We start from the raw sequence: 24133 nt of genomic DNA, 5'->3' as shown, positions 1-24133 counted from the left end.
TGCAAAGCGGCGCTGGTGAGCGGCTGGCTGTGGGGGCCCCTGCGGGCCTCAGCCAGACTCCACACAGCCAACAGGGGGAGCCTGAGCTCCAGAGGGGCCCCCATTTCTGCTCACTAGCCCTTCAAGGAAGGTAGCAAGCTGCCTGCTGGAAGGGATTTAGCCAGGAACATGACTACAATGAGTTTAATCATGATTAGACACGGATCTGGCTCAATCCACTTAAAAAAAAAAATCTAACAGATACATGAATACTGACCACTCAAGATGGCATTCAAATTAAGCTCTATGTGAAGGACTAGGCCTGGGAGAAAAATAAACCCAGGGAGCTGAAGAATCGCCTTCTGATATTTTAAAATCAAAACAGAGTACTGTTTTGTAAAAGGTGTATTTTATGTTAAGATTCCTGAAGCAATTCATTTTGACACAGAGCCTACGAAGGGCGAGTCTGCTGCGTGTTCTCTACCCTCCTGCACGTTTCTCATCACCTTCCTTCCCAGGCCCCCGGACCCTCTGCCGCCCTCACACCTCTGAGAGGTCCTCTGCTCTCAGATGCTCCCCGACAGTGTCCACATCCCGAGCCCTGAACCTCTGACTGACCTCCTCCTCTAACCCCCAGCCCACGTTCTCTGTCTCCCCTGCTGGGCCAAGGGGAGCTCCTGGAGACAAACACCACAAGCCTGTGTCTGTTTCGCCACAAGGATTAGAAGACCTGGGTTTCAGTTCTCCATCACCTGGGCCAGGGACCAACACTCTGCATCTGCTCCCAGCCCTGAAATGTGCAGCGACAGAAGCACCAGCAAAGTCTGCTGAAGCTGACGCCCAGGATAAACGAGACCATGGAAGACAGGCAGCAGCTGTACTGAAGGCAGCCCTGGAACGGAGCTGAGTCCACCAGGGTTGATGGTAGATTACCAACACAACTGTTATGGGCCCTGGACGAGGAGGACACTTCAACACCTCTGGTCTCTGTGTCCTGTCTGCAAAATGACAAATGACAGGGTTGGATTCCCTGAGCTCTGACATTCTGGTATTCCACATATGCCATTCAAATGTACTTTTTTTTTTTTTATAATTTTATTTATTTATTTTCTGCTGCATTGGGTCTTCGTTGCTGCGCACGGGCTTTCTCTAGTTGCAGCGAGCGGGGGCTACTCTTCGTTGCGGCGTGTGGTCTTCTCATTGCGGTGGCTTCCCTTGTTGCGGAGCACAGGCTCTAGGCACGCAGGCTTCAGTAGTTGTGGCACACGGGCTCAGTAGTTGTGGCTCGCGGGCTCTAGAGCGCAGGTTAAGTAGTTGTGGCGCACGGGCTTAGTTGCTCCGCGGCATGTGGGATCTTCCCAGACCAGGGATCAAACCCGTGTCCCCCGCATTGGCAGGCGATTTCTTAACCACTGCGCCACCAGGGAAGCCCCAAATGTATTTTTGTAACTTTATCTCCCTTGGTATATAGTGCAATTTAGGACAGCACAAGCACTCAATTGTTGCACAAACTAAATTAACATAAAGTCCAAATCACAGTGAAAAACACTCCAAAAGTGTGTAATAACAGAGCTAGAGCTTATGTATGTGCATGTGTGTATGTTTAGAACATACCACCACCAGTTACAGATACAAGCACTTGGCATCCTTAGGTTATTCATGCACTTCTATGTGACAATTATTTACCTCCTATTTCCTTCTGAAAATCCTCAGGAAGCTACTAACTTCTAATTCCAATGTTGCCCACCACTAGGGTTCAGCTGGAAGAGTCCCTGACTAGCCACTGTGTGCAAATGTCAAGTTCAATTTTTCTAGTCTCAGGCTCGCTGGTGAAATGTACATGCTTTATCTCACGTGAAAACACCAAGAGGTCTTAGGGATCATCTGCTCCAGCTGTAGGAAAACTAGACTAAGAGTGGGACTTCAAAGCTGAGATTCTAGGAGAAATATCTAGCAGCAGCAGGCATGAAGACCTGCAGGCATTTTGTCCTAGACAATTTTGCAAATGGGGTGTGGGCGGAGGTAGGGGTAGGACGGGCGATGGCCATGAGCTGGGCGTCCTGAGCCTCTAGGAGGCCCGGCTCACACAGGCAGCTCTTCAGCCAGGCTTGGGTCTCGGGTGGGGTCAGTCGGTGCTCTGCCCTCTGGCCCTTCCAGGGAGAGGGTGACCTCCAGCTGGAGGGAACGGCCAAACTATTGTTTGCAGCTTTGCAGGAAGCTGTTTGAAAGGGTCATTGAAAAATGATCTTACTAAATCAAGCTGTAGCAATATTTTTATTTCCTTTCATGCAATGCCGTGTTTAAAGGCATTAGATGGGGTCTGTTTATAAAGCCTGGGAAACAAGCCTATGTGACTTAAGTTCAGAAAAACAAAAGCGTCCTGCTCTTAAAGCACAGAGAACAGAGAGAGTAGGATGGCATGCATCTGTCTCAGAGCAAGCCTTTGCTCTTGTTGTCTAATGGATATCTGATCAAAAAATCACATCAAGGGCTTCCCTGGTGGCGCAGTGGTTGAGAATCTGCCTGCCAATGCAGGGGACACGGGTTCGAGCCCTGGTCTGGGAAGATCCCACATGCCGCGGAGCAACTAAGCCCGTGCGCCACAACTACTGAACCTGCGCGTCTGGAGCCTGTGCTCCGCAACAAGAGAGGCCGCGATAGTGAGAGGCCCGTGCACCGCGATGAAGAGTGGCCCCCACTTGCCACAACTAGAGAAAGCCCTCGCACAGAAACGAAGACCCAACACAGCCATAAATAAATAAATAAATAAAATTAAAAAAAAAAAAAAAAGCACATCAAATCCAAAACACTTTTTCAAGGAAATGTCACATATCCTGACATTTATGCATAATAAGCCATCTTCTCAAGGTTCTAACAGATTTTTAGAAAAAGAAGCAATTATTAATTGTATGGTTTATAACATTTTTTTAATAAATGACAAATCACTGTCACTTGTCTGGGAAATGGCTTTATGTGGTGTTGGTGGAGGAGAGAAATTCAGACTTGACCTCCTAGGTGTCCCCAGTCTCCACCCCAATCAATGACACCTGAATTAAAACAAAGAGCATTTGAAGAGGTAAAAACTGGGACTCTACTGATCTATGTATGGGGTTCACCATTCTCCTGACCCTGCAGGTGAAACACAGAAGCCCCCAAACCAGTAAGGATCACTGGAGCAAAGAGCAGAGAAAAATTTAGAAACCAGAGCATGAAAAGGAGAATCTTCCCCTCTTCACAGTGTGATCAAGGATCAATTGTGAAACCCAAGACTTTTTAGAGACTTTTACAGGAAGGCACCACAGAAGGAATAGAAAGCAGTTTTATGGGTAACGAAAGGGGCCCAGGCCTCCGAGGAAGGCCCTCTGCCAGGTCCAACAGCCAAACAGAGGCGAGGTTGGGAGGGGACCCTGGCTCTTCTACAACAGACTCTGTGCACTGCAGAAACCCAGAAAGCCTTGGCACTTCCAAAAATGGACAGGCTCTCTACCTAAAGCCAAGGAAAGCACAAGTCAGGCAAATGGCTGGTAATTTTTAACTAAAACGCTAAGATCATAATAACAATGTCTAATATTAGGGAGAAAAAGCACTAAAAGTCTTATTGTCTAGGAGACTCCAAAACACTGCTGCTGCTTTTTAGCCTTTTATATTATGTTTTACATAATTTAAATATTTTACTGGTCAGGTTTAACCTGCAAGTAGCTGTGAGGGAAATGACCCCTTCAGAATAGCTTCCCTCTTATAAGAGAAAGACCATCTGTCTAGAAGTGACCAGTCCTACCATGGTGGGACCTCAGGAGTTCAGTAATTGCAAAACCCGAAAGCACGTTGCCATTTGAAGCCCAGCTGCAAAGACAGTTAAAGAGGTGTGAGGTTTGCAGGATGTGTGTTTAACTGAGGTCATTCTTGCTGGCTCTACCTATTAGATTAAATGAGACTATTTTCTTAATGAAAGGAAGAAGCAGGCAAACTAAAGATAAAATCCGGGTTCTTACCAAATATCATACGGTATCACTTATATGTGGAATCTAAAAAATGATACAAATAAACTTATTTATAAAACAGAAACAGGGCTTCCCTGGTGGCACAGTGGTTAAGAATCTGCCTGCCAACGCAGGGGACATGGGTTCCAGCCCTGGTCTGGGAAGATCCCACATGCCGCGGAGCAACTAAGCCCGTGAGCCACAACTACTGAGCCTGCGCGTCTGGAGCCTGTGCTCCGCAACGGGAGAGGCCGCAACAGTGAGAGGCCCGCGCACCGCGACGAAGAGTGGCCCCCACTCGCCGCAACTGGAGAAAGCCCTCGCACAGAAACGAAGACCCAACACAGTCAAAAATAAATAAATTAATTAATAAAAAACAACAACAACAACAAAAAAAACAGAAACAGACTCACAGACATATGGTTACCAAAGTGGAAGAGTGGGATGGATAAATTAGGAGTTTGGGATTAACAGATACACACTACTATATATAAAATAGATAATCAACAAGGACCTACTGTATAGCACAGGGAACTATATTCAATATCTTGTATAACCTATAATGGAAAAGTCTGAAAAAGAATAGGTATATATATATATGAATAACTGAATCATTTTGCTGTACACCTGAAAGTAACACAACACTGTAAGTCAACTATACTTCAATTAGAAAAAAAAAAAAGAATGGAAAAAACCAAGAAAACAAAAAAACTGGGTTCTTACAAATAGACTTATGGTGTTTACTTCATTTTTGGTGTGAAAAAAAGGAGCTCGATTGGCCACAAAAGCAAAAAGCTGACACCTCAGAGGTTCTCTGTGAAGATGGACCAGTGATGGTGATAGTAAGTGTTACTCCTCAGGAGAACTTCTTGGACTTTGGTGCACAAGAATCACCTGGGGTCTTGTGAGAATGCAAACTGAATCAGGAGGTCTGGGTAGGGCCTGAGATTCTGCGTTTCTAACAAGCTTACGATGCTACTGGTCTGCAGACCACACTTTGAGTAGCAAAGCTCTACGGTCTACAAAGATCTTTCCTTGTGGTTCTTTAACTGGTCAGGGTGGATGAGAATTGAGGAGTAAAACAATTACCTGTAGTGAACACTGAGAAGAGAATTGGTTTTGGAGGAGTAACTTTTTAAAAGTTTCAAAAACATACAAAGAATCTTCATATATAATAACCTGGACTTAGTATGTTTTCATGGTTGGATTAAAGAATTACAATGAGTAATTAAGAATTAATATGAATGGAGTGCTTTGGCATTTAGAAAGCCCATCCACTGCACCGACTCATTTGGTTCTCATGTCACCTCTCTGAGGTCAGGCAGGCAGCCCCACCCTTGTTCTACCTGTGTTACCAATGAGGCTGGAGGGACGTTAAATTCAGAGCCAGAGCTCAGACACCTCCCCCCCGCCCCCCCCCACCCCCGCTTGGTGCTTAAGACTTTATTTGCTTTAGTGCCAACCAGCAGATGGACCACTAATCCAAAATTTTAAATTCTATATGTAAGATAATATTGTCTGGGTGCTTATCTCTCTAACCATTTTCTTCTACATTAACCTTATAGATTCGAATTAACGCCCACAGCCACATACTGGGGAAGAGTCCTGAGCCACCCAGGGGAGCAGCTTGGTATGAGTTGGGAGGCCCATGGGGTGGCACTTGGGCCTCCTCGGCACCTGCCCAGCCTGCTTTTTGGAGCCCACCACACAGAACTTGAACCCATAACTGGCAAAGGATCCCCAGCTGAATACTTAACTTAAACGTAGAAAACCGAGACACACTGGATAGCTCCTTCCAGGGCTTAGGTGGGAGGGAGTTTCCCAATCCTCAGAAGTAGTCCCCACAGGGGCTCAAACTCATGAACTAGCCTATTAAACAGAAAAAGCATTGGGTTTGGAAATGAAACTACGGGGCTCAAATCCTTACTCTGCCGCTTAGGTAATTTTCCTCTGGCAAGTTCCCTAACCTCACTGCCTCAATTCTACCATCCATAAGCCCAGATAAGAACACACACAAGCAGAGATGGAGGGAAGCACAGCATCTGGCATGTGGGCGGCGTCCAGTGTGCGGTATTTCCAGGCACAGAAAGCCTGCCCCAGAGCTTGGCCCACAGCAGGGCGAGCCTCTGCTTTCACTCAACTCTGAAAGAGCCAAGCAAGGAAGAGTTTGCAAGTGTTAACGGCCTATGAGCAATGTGGGGCGTTTTGATTAAAATTTTGCAAGGTTCACTGACTGTTAAGAACACAAAATAACAGACCAACTCTGCTATAAGTGCTGTCTCTGGTGACAGGGAGTTGAGTTTTTCCTGTGTGTGGCACTATGCTCTAAGTTTGTAAATCTGGGGTAAGAGGAACAAAATATTTACCTTTTCCAGGGCCTCTCTGTCAAGTAGTTCTTGCACAGCTAGCAGCTTGATGCTGTAAGAAAAAATTAAAACCACACTTGAAAACAAAACATTTTATATCACCAAACATCAGACAAGTCACAGGAACAAAAGTCTGAAATTTTAGCCTGCATTTCTGCATCACCTCCCACCTCAAGGTAACCTTTGGTTTGAACTGAAATGACCATTTCAGAACTATTAAAAATGTTTCTAAGTTGTAAAAGTGATTTTACCATGTGATCCAGCAATTCTACTTCTGGGCATATACCCAGAAGAGTTGAAAACAGGGACTCAGATATTTGCACACCCATGTTCATGGCAGCATTGTTCACAACAGCCAAAAGGTGAAAACAACTTAAATGTCCATCAATGGATGAATGGATAAAAAAAATATGGTACACATTTTATATATGATGAAATATTATTCAGCCTTAAAAAGAAGGACCTTCTGGCACATGCTACGACACAGAGGAACCTTGAAGGCATTATGCTAAATGAAATAAGCCAGACACAGAAGGACAAATATTATATGACTCCACTTATATGAAGTCCCTAGACTAGTCAAACCCAAAGAGATAGAGAGTAGAATAGTGGTTGTCAGGGGCTGTGGGAGGGAGGAATGGGGAGTTATTATTTAACGGGTACAGAGTTTCTGTTTGGGAAAATATTCTGTAGATGGTGGTGATGGTGGCACAACAGTGTGAATGTACTTAATGTCACTGAATTGTATACTTACTAATGGTTGAAATAGTAAATTTTATGTTACGTACATTTCACCACAAAAATTTCTAAAAGTAATTGATAGTTGCTTATGTAAGCAACCTGAATAAATTCAGAGGAATGTAAAAAAGAAAATAGTTGCCCATGTTCATCATTAATCTTCCCTTGATGTCCCTTTGATGAGAACAAACAAATAGCTAAAATCACTCCTTATGAAGAGGGCCTGCTCAGCTGCTCATTTGTTACCGTACATGGATTGAGCCCTACTGTGTGCAGGTAGTCGAGGGCACCTGATGACTATGACCTGCTCCCTGCCCACGAGGAGCTCACAGCCTCTCGGAGGCCACAGTCAGAGCAGAAGAGGACCAGTAGGGTGCCGAGTGGACTGTCTGGGGCACAGAGGGGAGCCCAGCCCGGCCAAGGTCAGAGGTGGCTTCCTGCAGGAGGGACCGGGTTAGCCTTGCCAGGGGAAGGGGCTGGGGAGAAAAGTGACCCGCAGGGAGACAGCAGGGGCAAAGGCACCAAGGGGAGAGAAAGGGCTCGAGTGTACACAACTCATCAGTTTCCAGTTTAGGGGCCAGAGTTCAGACTGCAGCCAGCAGCTGAAGTGAGGGAATTCAGACGTGGGAGCAGGTTTTACAGGGGAGGTATTTTCCCTTTTGTGACAAGTTGCTTTTGAAGTGTTTGTGGACGCAGTGAGCAGGCGGCCAAGGCTGGACAGGCCAGCGTGCAGGAGGAAGCGGGAGCTCAGCGAGACTGTTTAGGGGGTGGGTCAGCTGTCGATGGTGTCATCATGCTCCTTCCCCACCCAGCTAATCTGCCTGTGGTCACTGGTCACTGCGTCCCCACCAACCTGCACAGGTTCTCTGGAGCAGAAATGGGCCCCACCTGTACCACACACCTCCATCAAAAGGGGTTATGCCCATGATAAGGTTCACCTCCATCTACAGAATTCTTCATAATCTCTCTGCACAACTAAGCAAGCACTGTCCAACCAAATGCAAAGGTTTACTTTAAAGCAACTTCGGCAAGGGCAATAAAGGTTTTCAAGGCCTACAAGAAACCACCACCACTACCAACAACAATTTAGCAGGCGTCAGGGCTAACGGACAGGACCCTGGGCATTCCCTCTGCTCCAGTCACTGACTTTCCTTTGTCTCTTGGACGGGTTTGCTTTTGTTGTTGCTCTGGCTTGGAACAGTCTTCCCCAAGATGTTGACAACACCGACTGCATCCCATTGCATCATTTCAGTCTAAGTGCAAATGCTGTCTCTTCCAAGCAGCATCCCATGTCACCAGGTTCGTTTTTGTTTTGTTTTTTTTTTTTCAGTGCACTTACTGGTACCTTAAAACATTTGTTAGGGTGCTTTTGTCTGTCTCCTCGCAACCAGCACTGGAAGCTCTTTGACGCTGGGAGCTCAAGGGTCTTCTCACTACATCTGCAGTGTCTATAACTGACAGAGGAAGGACAGTCAGGAATATTTACTGGCCGCCAGGCAGGGCCCAGGGGCTTAGAGGCCAAGTCGCTATCAGTGTGGACAGCTAAAATCACTGGCCAAGCCTCAGTTTCTCCACCTGAAAAGGAAGGCCTCCAATGAGATGACTGTGTGTGTTTTCCCCAGGGTGAACGGTGCTACGTGCATTTGTAGAAATGTCTGCCAGGATGTGTCTGGTGGCAGGTCAAAGCTACTGGCTACTTCTCAGTGCACTCCGATTCCCAATGCACACCTCTAGATTCCAGGTTATCAATTTGGACAGCAAGTTATAGGCTAAGGAGACTCCAGTTGTAGACCAAGTTTCAGAAGCTTAAACTACTTCTGAAATAACCACTGGAAAATATTTTACTGGAGGAATTTTTTAAATAGTCTCTCATTCCTGCCCTTCTCTACGGTCATGAAGTCCAGTTTAGGATCAGGTATCAGATATCGACAGGTTAGAGAAAAGGTTTAAACACTGTTAATACACTCAACTCTCTTCTTCTCCCTATTCACAAAGATACTACATTCAGACCACTGTAGAACATGATCTGAAAACTGACAGTTTGAGGCTTTGAATGAAGACGAAATTAAAACAACTTCAGTTGACTCTTCTTAGTCAAAACCTGAAGGATGTTAGTCCCTGCTCTCACCAGTTTACTTTCCTCTTGAACGGGAATGGCAAATACTTGGCATATATACTCTCCAACCCTCTTCACCTCTTTCCACGGAACTCACCCCCTTTTAACTTAGATACAGCTTCAGAATCTTTCTGAACTCTCCAGTGAACCACAACCGATCTACTGAAGTTGATATGTGAGATTAAACCAATTTAACTTCTGCTCTAAAACCAATACCAAATAGGATTCATGTATTGGGTAGGGGCAGAAAAAAAACAGAAACTTTTTCACACTACTAAAACCCAGCAACACAAAGGAGAAAAGATGGAAAAGATGGAGAAAAGAGGATAGGACACTCAAATCTAGATGGTTTGAGTTTCAAAATGGAAACAATACATGTTAATCAGAAGTTACTGCAACAGCTGCTCATAACATTGGATTTCTTCCGGAAGTTGTGTTTTTTTCCTCCTTAGAGCTATAATCTTTAAGAGTATTCGAGATGTTTCCTGTTATATAACTATCCTACTGTCAGTTCTTACCTTATTGGAAACTCTTCAAGTCTGGAGTATTTATTTCAGTACGGATGGTATCAGATTCTTCTAGCGCATCAGATACTCCCTGGGAGGAAATTTCACACACACGAAGACGCAATGAGCCCATTTACCAAATCCTCCATTCGACACCTCTAACTTCTTACCCTGGAAGGGAATCTCATCTCTCAGTTTCGACTTTGCTCCCCCTTCCCTCCCTTCCTTTCTCCATTTCTCCCTCCTTCCTTCCCTCTTTCTGTCCTTTTGCTAATTCCACAAATATATACTGGCACCAGGCACCAGGAAAACAAAGATGAATGCAATATGGTCCCTGCCCTCAAAGGGCTCACAGGGGCTAGGATGCTGCTAGGGCACAAGCCCAGGGAGGTATGTCTCTCTGAGACTCTCCTGGGTTCCAACGTGGACCAGCAGAGCTGAGCTAAACAGGGCATGTCTCTTGGGTGGCCTGGTGCTTGGTCAGCATCCTCTGAAAACAGCAGGGCTCCCATCAGATGGGAGCTGCAATTTCTTTTTCGCACTTGACTTTGAGAAGAGAGGCAAATCACACAAAAGCAGCTGACAGCCGTGATTTATTTAGAAAAATGGCCATTTCAAGGCCAAGTTCTGAAGTCAAGATGGGCAACACTTAGAACGACCTAGAATGCATGCAATTAATGTTTGCTAAGTAAGCTACAAGGAGGTGAGGCACTTGAGGGCAGAAGTCTTATTCAGCTGGATAGTGGCTGGCACAGTGAGGTCTGTAACGGGATTTGAAGTGGTGATGGGGAAGGTGCCAGGCAGACACTGACAGCAGGGAAGAAAAGCAGCAAAGTTAAAGAGACAGAAGACGGAGGGCACCCCTGCAGCCTGGGGGTGGCTTAGAGCTGCAGACTGAATGATCCTCAGTGACCCCTGAAAAGACGGATAAAACGTAACTCTCTGGGTGTAGCAAAAGCACTTAAAGGGTAAACTCCCAACTACACAGAAACTCACGCTTCCAGAACAGCTTATGAGCTACAGGGCACCAGAATCAAGAATTCACTCTCGCTCCCTTTCTCTGAGGATTCTGGCACTTTGAGTTTCCACTGCATTTATTATGGTACAGTGCATGAGATACAGCAGATTTCAATAAATGCAGAAAGGGTGCAATACAATGGAGCCACGCATTCACTGCACAGATAAGATATTTAAGGGATATGTATTATGTACCAGGCACCATTGGATGCTGAGGATACAATGATGTATAACAATACAATGATACAACGCAGCCTCTGCCTTCAAACTTCTGAGTGTAAGGGAGGAACCAGGTAAGTAATACATCAGCCACGTGAGGAGCGCTCTCTAGAGGCAAACGCGGGGTGCTTTGAGGCCCTTTGCAAGAGCATAATAAAGCTAGGAGGCTTCCTGGGAAGTGACTGCTAAGCTGACACCTACGGGCTTACAAGGCAGAGAGGTGGGGTGGCAGGAATAGCATGAGCAAAGAAACGAGGTGGGAGGTCAGGCACGGCCCCCGCAGGGACTGCACACTGACCAGGGAACACAGGGTGCCTGGGGCGTGGTGCAGGTGCTGAAAGATTATTCTGCAGAAGCAAGCAGGGCCAGGCCTCTTAGAGGGTTTGTTAAGCCATATTAAGGAGTTTGGCCTGTACTTTGGGGGCAAGGAGTGGCCACCGATGATTTAGGGCTGTGGTGTGGTAGAGGGCCCGGGACACAGAAGATACCCAGTAAAGGTATAAAAATGGCTCTGATGTGGAGAAGGGATGGGGGTGGGGAGGCATGGGGGACAAGACTGGAGGCAGCAAGACCTGAGATGGGTCCCGGGAAGAGATGATGGAGGCTGGTGCAGGGAAAAGGCACTGAGCTAATTCCAAACAGATCAGGAGCTGGCAGGACCTGATGAAGAAACAGATATGGGGGATGTGAGGGAAATATCCTCGCAGCTCCCGGCCTGTGAAACTGGGGGCTGAAGGGACCATCTACTTGGGTTGCTGATGGAGAGTTATGTCTTGGACACACTGACTTTGGGGCCTGTGGGATCTCTCAGTGGGGTGTGAACAGCAGCTGGCTGTCCCTCAGCAAGTTCTGGGCTCTGGGTGTGGACACCAGGAGCACAAGGACGGTGCTCCTGACGTCCACATCCAGAGCCCAGGAGACTGTGCAGAGGAACAGAAGACCAAGGGCCATTGCCACTTAAGAGGCAGGCAGAGGACTTCCCTGGTGGCGCAGTGGTTAAGAATCTGCCTGCCAGTACAGGGGACACAGGTTCGAGCCCTGGTCTGGGAAGATCCCACATGCCGCGGAGCAACGAAGCCCGTGCGCCACAACTACCGAGCCTGCACTCTAGAGCCCGTGAGCCACAACTACTGAGCCCACGTGCCACAACTACTGAAACCCATGCACCTAGAGCCCATGCTCCTCAACAAGAGAAGCCACTGCAATGAGAAGCCCGCACACCACAACGAAGAGTAGCCCCCGCTCGCCGCAACTAGAGAAAGCCCGCGCACAGCAACGAAGACCCAAGGCAGCCAAAAATAAATAAATTTATTAAAAAAAAAAAAAGATTTACTCTCTAAAGAGGCAGGCAGAGGAACAGGGCCTGTCAGGGAAACAGAGAAGGAACCGCCAGGAAAGTGGAGGGAAAACCCAGAGCACGTGGCCCAGGAGCCACGGGGAGAGGGTGATGCAAGAAGTTGGGCGGGGGCAGGGGGGCAATGGCTCTGATTCTGAGGAACGCCAGGGAAGTTGGGGCTGGTGTTCTGGGAGAGAGAAGTTTCAGGAAGTGGTGGAGAGAAGCCAGGTTTCAGTGGGTGAGGAGCGGACGGATGAGAGGCGGAGAAGGGGAAATAATGAGATTAAACTCGAGGCAGAAGAGGTAGGGTGGCAAGTCCCCCAGCACGATGCCCAGGGGCAGAAGGCAAAGCCGAGAGGTCCTCATCTTATCAAGTGCATGGAATTATTAAAGTGCAGACAACAACCCCTCTCAAGGCTTCTTCCCTCCTCTTCCTCCTTCTCTCTCGCTCCCACCACCCCTCCCCCTCCCCTCCCCTCCCCTCCCCCTCCCCTCCCCTCCCCTCCCCCCTCCCCTCCCCTCCCCCTCCCCTCCCCTCCCCCTCCCCTCCCCTCCCCCTTCCCAAACGGTATCATCAGAGGATCCAGCTTTTCTCCAAGAGCATAATCACCATTTGCAATGATTTGGGGAAAAGTAAAGGTCAAGAAAGTCCTAAACGATGCTGGGGTGATTTTGTTTTGTAATACAATATTTCCACAACCTCTTCTGAAGGATAAAAGGGGAAGGAGTGTGAAATTCTTGGGGACACAAGCTCTGTGCCCAGTGCATCAGCCCAAACTGTCCCCAGGCCTGGCAGCCAGGCCAGTGAAGGGAGCAGGGTTTCCACATGCACCTTCAGCAGGAGACTAGAGTCAGCGACAACAGGATAAAACTGGGGGAGTGAGGCAGCCTTCCAACAAGGGAGAGGGCGGCCAAGAGGAGAGAATGGAGAGAAGGTAGAATTGAAGGCGGGTCCAGTGGCCATCAGCAATGGCCACCCTCTACTCACGTGCCCCTGGGTGGGGGGACTTATGAAATTTCACAAAATTCAAATTCAGCAACCGTGTCAATCCAGTTGTCTGAACACGTCTCTTTCTCAAGGAAGGCTCCACATTACCTTCCCCTGAGCAAAGTAAGGAAGACTTCTCTCTTTGATCACCAAATTTTAGAAGATGCCATGGGTGTTAGGTTCAGACCCATTTCCCCTAATGCTTTATTGTCTTCCACCACTGGCTCAGGGTTGGGAAAACATAGCGGGGCATCAGACTCTGGATGCAGGTGGGCGCACACCTGGGAAGAAAGGACCGGCTCCCAGGGAAGGCAGGGTTCTTCTCACATGCGTCCTCTACAGCATTTCATCCCATCACTGCCAAACATGCTTGCATCTCATTGTTCCTCTCCAAAGCCAAGTGCTGAATTATTACATTAGCACCAGAACAGTCTACATAGAATTTAGCTTGGGTAACTCTTCTTGGCAGGTTTGCAAGAACTAGTCTGCAAAACAGTGGGCAGGAAACTCCTCTGATGACAGTCCCGTGGTTTTTGTTCTACTCAGGTTTTCAACTGCTTGAATCAATTACAGTAATTTCCATTTCTTAGAAATTTCTTAGAAGATTGTCCAATCCATTCAGATTTTCTAATTTTGAGCACAGAATTGTACTAGTAATCGTTTTTAACTTAAAAACAACTTCTGCTTCTGTGGTCGTGCTCCCTTCCTCATTAATGTGTATAGGTATTTTTTCTCATTTAAAAAATTAGATTTGTGAGCAATCAGTCTACTTTGTTGGTCTTCTGAGAAAATCAGCACCAGGATTTATCAAGCCTACCATTTTTTTCTAATTAATTAAGGTCAACATTTATCTTCATTAATTCCTTTCTCCAACTTCCCATTGTTTTCGTTAGTCTCTCTGCTTGCCTTCTTAAGTTGCATATTCATTTCTTTAAATGATTTCTTATATATAAAGCCATGAATTTTTCTCTAGGTAAGTATTTGTCCTTGTTTCAAATTTCCTTATTTAGCCTTCTTGTTACTTTCCATCTAGTCTGCAGTTGCAGATTTGGTCTCTTACTGGACTCCACAGTATTTGGATTGTGCTTTTCTCTAAGTATTTGGGTTTTAAATTTTATAATTTTGCATTTTCTATAATTCTAAGTCCACTGTGATTACAGAAAGTACCCTGTACCTTTCCTGCTTTTAAAAATCTATTCAGGGGCTTCCCTGGTGGCACAGTGGTTGAGAGTCCACCTGCCAATGCAGGGGACATGGGTTCGAGCCCTGGTCCGGGAAGATCCCACATGCTGCAGAGCAACTAAGCCCGGGCGCCACAACTACTAAGCCTGTGCTCTACAGCCTGCGAGCCACAACTACTGAAGCCCATGTGCCACAACTACTGAACCCTGCGCGCCTAGAGCCCGTGCTCCGCAACAAGAGAAGCCACTGCAATGAGAAGCCCGCGCACCGCAACGAAGAGTAGCCCCCACTCGCCACACCTAGAGAAAGCCTGTGCACAGCAGCGAAGACCCAACACAGCCAAAAAAAACCAAACAAACTATTGATACATTTTTTTGGTCTACTTTATGATGAGTTTTCCTTTTCTATTGCCCAGTGTTTGGGTAGTTCCAGAACTTGTTTTTGGATCTCCCAGTGTTTACCTGTAAGTTTTTCATATTAGGGGATAGGGAAGAGCTCTGGAGTCGGTCGGCCTGGGGTTCAAGCTGTACCACCTACTGGTGCAGGATCTTAAGGAACCTTAAGAACAGTGGGTGGGAGGGAAAGGATCTGGCATCTACACCTGGGGCCTTGAGTAGAGATGATGAAGGTAAAGTTTTTAGCATGTTGGTTAGCTCAGAGTAAACCTCCAAAAATGGCAGATATTGGTACCAATACTATTCAGAGTCTTTCTTTAGCCATTAACACTTCTCTGAAGATTAGAATAATAAAGGAAATAACTTTTTTGTTACCAACACTATTTCGGACAAGCAACGTAACAAACCTTTACCTCCTCTTCCCTTTTTGATCTCTGTTAACAACACTCCAGGGTGTAGACCCAGAACACAGGCATACAGTTGTCTTTCCATTCTATAGCTTATTTTAAGAACAATTTCTGACATTTGTATTTGTTTGATCACCAGACTTATAATAATAATAATTTAAACTGCTCTCTAGGTTTACTGATTACAGCGCCTACGCTACCTATTCTTGAGCTCTATTCTGCTTTACCACTTAGGCTTCTGCAACATATCTTTACATTTTAAAGAAAGGAACGTGCTTATTTTCCCAAGCCCTTGCATGTCTGAGAATGTCCTTCTGATGGGCTTCATACACAGAAGACATCTCAGTCAAGTATAAAGTAGTTGGGTTACAACATAATCCTCAAAACTTTATAGATGGTTTGCAAACTTACTTGATAATCAAAAGAACTTTTAATGTTTCAGATTCCCAACCCAGATAGGCATGAATATATCTGAACTTAAAAACAAACAAACAAACAAAAACTCCCTTGTGGCCTAATCTGACAGGTTCAGTAGACACAGACTCTTTGTTATAGAGAACAGATCTAAAGTCAGCTTGATTTTTATTATTCTTTTCTCTGTTTGGGCACTTGTGAAATGTTTTTTTTTCTCCCCTTTATCCTTGTTATTCTGTATTTTCCCCCGGGTATGCCCCGATGTGGGCCTCTTTCCCCTGAGTTTGTTTAGAATATGGTTAGTGAGCTCTTTACATTTATACACAGTCTCTTGTCAGCTCAGGGAAGTATCTGATGCCTGGGCACTGATCCCAATAATCACCAACACCGATAAGCTGAATGCGGGCTGTCAGTTCCGTCTTCCACATCTAAACTTTGTCTCTTGTTCTCTTTCTTGTATTTTCCAGAATAGTTTCTCAAGTTTCTTTTACCTGAACCCACATCACTGGTTTGATTTTCCATAGCATTTGTATTAGTATTCTGTGACTGCTCTAGCAAATTATCACAAACTCGGTGACTTCCCACCACAGAAATTTATTCTCTCACAGTTCTGGAGGCCTGAAGTCTAAAATCAGTATCACTGGGCCAAAATGAAGTTATCAGAACAGCCGTACTCCTTTTGGAGGCTCTAGAGGAGAATCCATTCTCTGCCTCTTCCAGCTTCTGGTGGCTGCCAGCATTCCTTGGCTTGTGGTCACATCGTTCCAATCTCTGCCTCTGTGGTCACACTGCCTTCTCTTTCATCATCAAATTTCCCTCTGCCTATCTCTCACAAGAACACTTGTAATTGCATTTAGGGTCTATGTGGATAATCCAGGATAACCTCTCCATCTCTCAAGGTCCTCAACTTAATCACATCTGCAAAGTCGTTTTTTGCCATGTAAAGTAGTGTTCACAGATTCCAGAGATTAGGATACGGATATCTTTGTGGGCGGGGGCATTATTCAGCTTCCCACGCATTAATACTCTTCTATACTCCTGCTAATTTGGATTTGAGCTCTGCTGCTGGATTTTATTTCCTCAAAACCTTTCTTCATTTAATCCATATCTTTTTTTTCTTTCTGTTGCCTTTTCATATCAACCCATCTTTTCCTTACGTTTTTCTGTTCCTGTTCCAGGGAGGCCATGTCTTTTGTAGTATACTGAGGATGCCACACATTTCCCCAAAATTCTCTTCTGGAGCCTGTTGTAGGTGATTTTCTAAAAGTAGACACTGCTTCTGGGTCTTTAGAAGCTACTGCCTTTACCTTGTCTTGCAGGACTTTTCCACGCAGTCTTTTTTTGTCTTTATTCATCCTTGAATAAGGAAAAAGTTTGTCCAGACCAATGAAGAAATTTCAAGACGTTATGAGTAGATTGGCAGTGGTTCCATTTTCTGTCCACCCTCATAAAGGATGTATCTCCTTCTTGTACCCATTATGGGAGGGGACAGGGCAAAGGCACAGCTGCCAGTGACTCAGAACCCTTGCTCTAGCAAAGTTCATCTCCTCCTCAGAGACTGAATCAACTCAAGACAGGAAGTGCTCTATTTTCCAGCATGCACAGCTCCCAGAGCACCCTCCTTAAAGCACTTTGCTTTGGGGGAGTAGACTTACTGGGGTGCACTGAAATCATGCCAGTTTCCCCTATTTCCCATCTGATTTTATTCCCATGTTTTCTTTCTCTACATGGATACGGGGCGGTGGGGGGGGAAGAGAGACAGAGAGAGAGAGAGAGAGATGGATTTACAAAAGCCCACCTCTGAGGCCTGTAGCTGAGAGTAGGAAAAAAAAAAAAAGAGGCCAATCAGCTGGAATTTGCTTCAAGTACAAGAGTCAGGAAATAAACAATAGAGAAGGTATAAACTATACTACCTTCTGACTTTTCTCAGGGGTGTGGGGTGTGGTTCCTCTCCATGAACCTTCACAGCATGAGCTACATCCTGGACAGAGCCCCACGGTGCAGCCCTGTCTTCTCATCGCCATCAGCTGATACTTCCAAGATCCTGGCATTTGTCAATCCTTCTTGGTTTTTGGCAGCCTGTTGCTACTTCTCTGTGTCATCATGGGTGTATCAGGAAGGAATCAGGAGGAACTGCAAGCCACATGGCACCTGGACCCAGGGTGGAGCCTGTGTCTTTCTGATGAACAGGAAGACGGTTTCAGAACCACCAAATGCTTCCAGAGACAGTGTCTCTGCAGGGCAGGATGATGTCTGGTCCCCTGTTTTTAGCAACTGGCTTGTTCAGCAGATGGAAAGACTGGCTCCTCCTCAAACTGCAGGGCTCTGCACCCTCCGTGTGAGGAAAAGTTTCCCAGAGGGAATCTGTCTCCCTGAGGCAGGTCCGGCTCCTCAACCTTCCGGGCTTCAGGCCTCCAGGCTCCTGAGTTACCTGGCAGGCATCCCAGATCCTTTGCTCTCAGGAAGCCCCTCTGTGTGGGATCAGGACAGCGCCCTCTGGAAATCTCCCCAAGCACAAACCACTGGAATTGCCAGATGTGAGGAAGCCTTGACTTGAACTGAAAAACAGCTGAAGATGATCAGACCCAATGCCAGACAGCCGGACAGTGGAGGGGAGGGTGGCTCCTGGTGGAGACTGGGAAAGGCTTTTCCCACCCGCAGTGTTCTTTTTCAGCAGCAAACTGCCTATTTCATGCCACTTTTTAAAAGGCTAAAACATTTAACCTAATCTAAGGTCTGAGGCCCCACAGCAAAGCCCATTAGGAAGCTAACAGCATGGTTTAACTGCAGGAGAGAAAACTACAGTAGACTGGGTGGTTTTAGTACTGGGAAATTGGGAAGAAAAGACACAGGAACAGACAGGAATGTGGACAGAACCAATGAAGGGGAGAGAGAGGACGCTGTTATCCAAGTGTTCTCCAGGTGTCGGGTGCTCTGCTAAGGCCTTATTAGGTTATTTCACTCACACCTCAAAGTTCTTCCTCCCTGACACAGCGGTAACAAACTGCAGATCCCAAAGCTAAAGAGCACTCAGGAATTTGGATGCTACAAAATTAGCTTTTCTTACTCCTGGCTTTGGGACATTTTATTCTCAACTGAAGAGGCATGGATTTCAACTCCTATTTTACAGCTTCAGAGTGATTTTGTGGCTTGTGCAAGGCCCACACAAGAGCTAGGAACTGAGCGAACTGAACCCTGGTCTGTACGATTTAAAAGGACTCACTGCTTTTTATTCATTCTGCAAATATTTACTGAGCACTCACTGTGTGCCAGGCATGGTTCTGGCCACCAGAGATAGAGCAATGAACAAAACAAAATCTTTACTCTCACTAAGCAAAAGCAAAGTGGTCATTCAAAGCCGGGCCCAGGGTTCTGGCTGGGGTACCTCCTGATTTCATTCCAAACTTCCTCCCCAGTGTCACATCCAGCTGGTAAGAGATGAAGCCTTAGACCTTGGATGAGGTTCTTTTCTTATTGATCATTCTTAATCCAAGTGGTTATGATGACATAGGTCCAGACGTCCCTAAACCAAGGGGGCTTTCAAGTTGGTACCATTCACCTCTCTAATCCAAGTGAATTGGGGACTTCTTGGAACTTGAGCCTTCCCCCTCAATTTTTTTCAACACATGTTTACACAAGAAGGAGACATCTGGCTAATACAATCAGAAAACGCTGCAAATATCATCTGAAGATAATTTTTCCTGCAGGAAGAAATACTTTTCACCACCCTCCCCCAACTGCTTTTCCTGAACCCTTTTTGGTTACAGTATTCCTTGGCTTTCACTGGGGGAGGTATAAGAAACAACCCGATCAAATGCACTTTTTTTTTTTTTTAAAGGAATTCCTTTATTTTTATTTTTTAATTATTTATTTATTTTTGGCTGTGTTGGGTCTTCGTTTCTGTGCGAGGGCTTTCTCTAGTTGTGGCGAGCGGGGGCCACTCTTCATCGTGGTGCGCAGGCCTCTCACTATCGCGGCCTCTCTTGTTGCGGAGCACAGGCTCCAGACGCGCAGGCTCAGTAATTGTGGCTCACGAGCCTAGTTGCTCCGCGGCATGTGGGATCTTCCCAGACCAGGGCTCGAACCCGTGTCCCCTGCATTGGCAGGCAGATTCTCAACCACTGCGCCACCAGGGAAGCCCCAAATGCACTTTTGTATCTACAGTGGGGACTGTGTCCCCCTCCCGAATGACCTCACCTAGCAAAAGGTGAGGACTGTAGCTGACCCTGTTCCCCTCTGCACTTCGCTTTCCTGTGGTCTTCCTGTAGCAACTCGTTCAGAACCATGTGGGGTGTGTCTCCAGGGGTGATCCTGTCTCAGTTCCCTATCTTCCCTTGCCACTCACTAGGCTTCCTTCCAACATTTTCATCTTTTGCATTTGTAGGTGTTTCTCTATGTGTATCAAATCCTGTGGGAATGGAGGCAACACACACACACACACACACACACACACACACACACACACACATTTTTTTCAATGCATGCTGGCCAGCTGTCAGGTCAATAATTAAGGGTTTGGGGGCGGGTTTGGTTCCCCACCTTTTTGTATTTGGGGATTCCTGTGGGATTCCACGTTACCTGTTTTCTGTGTAAATGTCACAAGTTTAGGTTTTGCCATCTAGTTGCTCTTTTTTTCCCCAATATTTTAACTATGACTTTTTTTTTCAAACTTTCCAGAGAGTTTAGAGAACTGTGCAGTGAACACCCCCACACACACCTACCACCCACATTCCACAACCATTAGCATTTTCCAATATTTGCTTTCTCACACATTTGTCCTAACCCTCCACCAATCCATCGTTTTTGTTTGTTTGTTTGTTACTGATGCATCTCAAAGTAATGCTGCAGCCCAGTGGTTTGGTTTCTGATATTTCACACAAAGGCTGGCCTCAGAGTAATTCTTCCTCTCATTTTCAACTGACCCGCTCCCTGCAGAGTCCAGGCCCCAGTGTGAAACTCTACCCCGCAGCTCTACTGCAGACCCGGATCAATGCTTCTCCTCCAGGGCCTTCCTCTCTGGCTCTCTCTTAACGCTTTCTTTAGCCCCTCTTAACCTGGACGAAGTCGCCATTCATCCTCACCCCCTCCTCTCCCACCGTCTAATGTTTCCATCCTAAGCGTGTCGAGCCACCATGAAGTGAATATTTCTAAAGCTCAGCTTTACATTTGATCACATATTTTCAGCCAAGAAGAATGGTATTTTCACACAGTTCTCGGTATAAATGATCTCTCCGGGTGCACTACCAAAGGAAATGAGACCAGCTCTGCTCTTGACCCCTCCAGCCCCTCACCCAACTCTTAGGAACAGGCAGAGTGTCATTTGTGCCCAGTGAGGCTTACTACTGCTGCTTTCAACTGCCATTGCCACCGTCTTCAGAACTTAGTTACTTGTTTCATTTTTCTGGGATAGAGCAAGAATGATTAACTGAATGTGCAAGAGAAAAAAAAATTTCCGCTCTCAGAGAATACTGGAAATTAGAAAGTTATCTGACACAATACAGGGTCTGTGATTCCAGCTTAATACTCCAGCCAAAATTCTTTATCTGGCTTTCAGTTCTGACCTTTCACCTCTTACCAAGGCTCCTCTTCCTTTTAGGCCAGATGAAATTCACTTCTGGGCTTTGTCAGAGGCGATGGCCTCCTCATTAATCAGTAAAAAGCAAACGTTCATCCCTTCTTGTAATGCAAACCAGCCAGTTAGATGTTCTGGGAAGGAAGTTGTTTAAAGCAGCAATTATGGGGGTATATTTCACAGGAATCTTTTATTTATTGTTTTAAAAGAAGTAATTTACAAAGCACATATTTATTGCAGAAATTTTAGAAAATACCAAAAAAAAAAAAAAAAAAAAAAGAGAGAAAAGTAACATTAACCATAATTCTGCTACCTAGGAATTACCATTATCATCTTGATTTATACCCTTTTAGACTTAAAAAAAGTGAATACATGTAGTTTATAAAATTGGAATCATAATGTTTATGCTGTTTCTATTATTTTTAAACTGCCACTGTTATAAATTATTGTCATTATTATTAATTGACATAATTCCATGTCATTAAGTATTATGTAATTTTAATGAAGATAGATATAGATACAAATATAGATGTATGCTATAATTAATAATCCTTGTTGGACATCAAGGCTGTTTCTAATTTTTCACTGTTCTAATTATCATTTTGGTGAAAAACTGTGAACATACTACTTTCTGCATAACTTTGTTTCAAACAAAAAATTTCCAGGAGGTCAAGGGCTATGTGCATTTTTAAGATTTAAAAAATTCTGCAAAACTGCTTTGCAGATTTAGACTTCCACCAGCAGTTATACAACCTACTCCCTTGCCCTGAGTTAATGTCTGTAAATCCTCCCTCATCCAATAGGAGGAAAAGGTGTTATTACGCTATTCAAGTTTACATTTATTTGACCACTAGAGAAATGGAACATTTTATTGGCATTTTCAACTCTTCTTTCATCAGAACTAGTGAATGATGGTGCGGGGGTCAGGGACAGTCCTGGGGAATGTCTTCCAGCACCTATGAGTCACACCGGAAGGCCCACGAGAGCTTTAGCAGCCCTGTACAGGGTAATCAGTAAACAACCAGACCCCTGTAACTTAGCTGAAGTTCTGGAACCATCTCTCTCCCTCCTCTCCTTTGTTAATTGGATATTCTCTGGAGACACCAGAACAGTGTATACAGAAATTTTAGATTCCCAAATATTCTTGATAAGTAACTACTTTCAATATTTTGTCCCAAAAGTTTTACATAGAGGCCCACTGGCTGGAAATAGTATGATTAAAGCCATCTCATGGGAGAGAGAGAAAAAAAAAGAGGATTTGGAAAGATTTAGTCGTTGGCTCAAAATCATGTGAATAAACTAGAACCAGAACCAAGGGCTCCCATCTTCCCTGTGGTTTTAGAAGGAGAGGAAGATTTACCTTCACAAGTGTGCAAGATGAGAAAGAGTTTAGTTAGACTGGACACAAGTCTGTGGTCTGCAGGGAAGCCCAGAGGTTTTCCAGATGGGGAGAGGGAGCCCCCAGGGACAGTGCAGGCACTTACCTGCTGTTGCCTCTCACCCAGGAATAGCCCCAACGGGGGCCGGGGCCGGTCCCAGCTCCCCAGAATCTACCCACAACACTGTTCAACAACGCAGAACAGTCTGGAACACAAATCCCAGGCAGCAAGGCCCCCAAAACATCGTGTCTACAGGCTTTTAGAAGGCCAGTGAGGACCCCACTGCAGGGGCAAATGGGCACTTCCTCTTTGCTGACAGCCTTGGTTATCTGGGAAATCTTAACCCCTGCTTTCTGGGGTCAGCTTCTAATGTGTGGGGATCTGGCTGGTCTCTGGATATCTGTCCCTCTGAATTATGAAGAAGAGAAAACCCACTCTACCTCTCCAGCAATTAACATTTGCTTCTGGGTGTCCATACTGTGAGCTGCAGCGAAGTCAAGTTTCTTTAAAGTAACAGCAGCAGTCAGGGCCACCAAGCTTTCATCTCCGGGGAACCCCAAGGTGCACTAGAAGCTGGGTGACCCAGCATGGTGCCGAGTTGAGGTGAGGATGGAGGGTGGGCCGGGGCTGGTTTTTGTTAAGCGACAGCATCTCACCGAGTTTTCAAAGCTACAGGCCCCAGACACCACAGCTATGAATTCCAGCTGCCATGTGTGAAATCTTATCCTCCAGCCTGTAACCCCTCGGGTCATTCACTGTCTTCAATTTAAAATAGCGAATTCAGGGAGGCCCAGGAGGCGCCCCCTTCCCCACTCCCTGAACCGGCTGGCTCAGAAACTCGTGCTCAGAGTCAGGCCAGGAAAGCTGCCCGGGATCCCAACAGAAACTGCTGACCGCATAACATGGAAGAAGCCTCTGCAAGACAGGGGTCTCTAACTTTATCAGCCCAATTCTGCAATCTCAGGGAATTCCAAAGGAGGTTTGGAGTTGACAACTTCAAAACCTCTTCCAGGAAGCAGGCGGTAAGAAAACAGACATCCCTGCTCTTGGAGGCTCCTGCACAAATGTCAGGGGAGCAAGTTCATTTCCAACAAACACTTGCTTGTGTTTTTGGAGTTAGGCCAGTGGCTCTCGAGTTTTAGTGAGCATCACCTGGAGAGCTGTTAGAACAGATTGCTGAGCCCCACCCCAGGGTCCTGTATTTAAATAGAAATTTGCATTTCTAACAAGTTCCCAAGAGAGGCAGCTGCTGCCAGACTGGGAACCATACTTTGAGAACCGCTGAATTAGGGTATGATAGCTAAGAATGCCACTTTTGTGAAGATTTCAACACAGCCAACTATACATGGTACGCATCTAAGATTTCCCTGACCAGACTTGGTGAGGAGGGCTCTTTGGAGAATGCTGGTGTCTGTGGATACAGAGGGCCAACTGTATGTATCGTGCTAGCCCATTTAATATGAGAGACCTGAGCATCCCTGAATGTTGGTGTCCACGGGCGCTCCTGGAACCAATGCCCCGTGGATACCGAGGGACAAC

The 24133-nt window shown here is 45.9% G+C and overlaps 1 protein-coding gene across 1 annotated transcript in view; it reads right to left on the bottom strand.

The window, feature by feature from the left end:
- Nucleotides 1-24133, bottom strand: part of EEPD1 (endonuclease/exonuclease/phosphatase family domain containing 1) — a 115049-nt gene that overhangs the window by 34582 nt on the left and 56334 nt on the right. The window contains exon 3 of the mRNA XM_061197916.1: nucleotides 6326-6377. Within this exon, the coding sequence (XP_061053899.1) occupies nucleotides 6326-6377 (52 nt within the window). The remainder of the gene's footprint in view (nucleotides 1-6325; nucleotides 6378-24133) is intronic.

Source organism: Eubalaena glacialis, chromosome 8 (assembly GCF_028564815.1).
Source record: "Eubalaena glacialis isolate mEubGla1 chromosome 8, mEubGla1.1.hap2.+ XY, whole genome shotgun sequence".
NCBI classification, from domain to species: Eukaryota; Metazoa; Chordata; class Mammalia; order Artiodactyla; family Balaenidae; genus Eubalaena; species Eubalaena glacialis.
The sequence above is the reverse complement of the archived record's forward strand: the minus strand, read 5'-3'. Positions and strand labels throughout refer to the sequence as shown.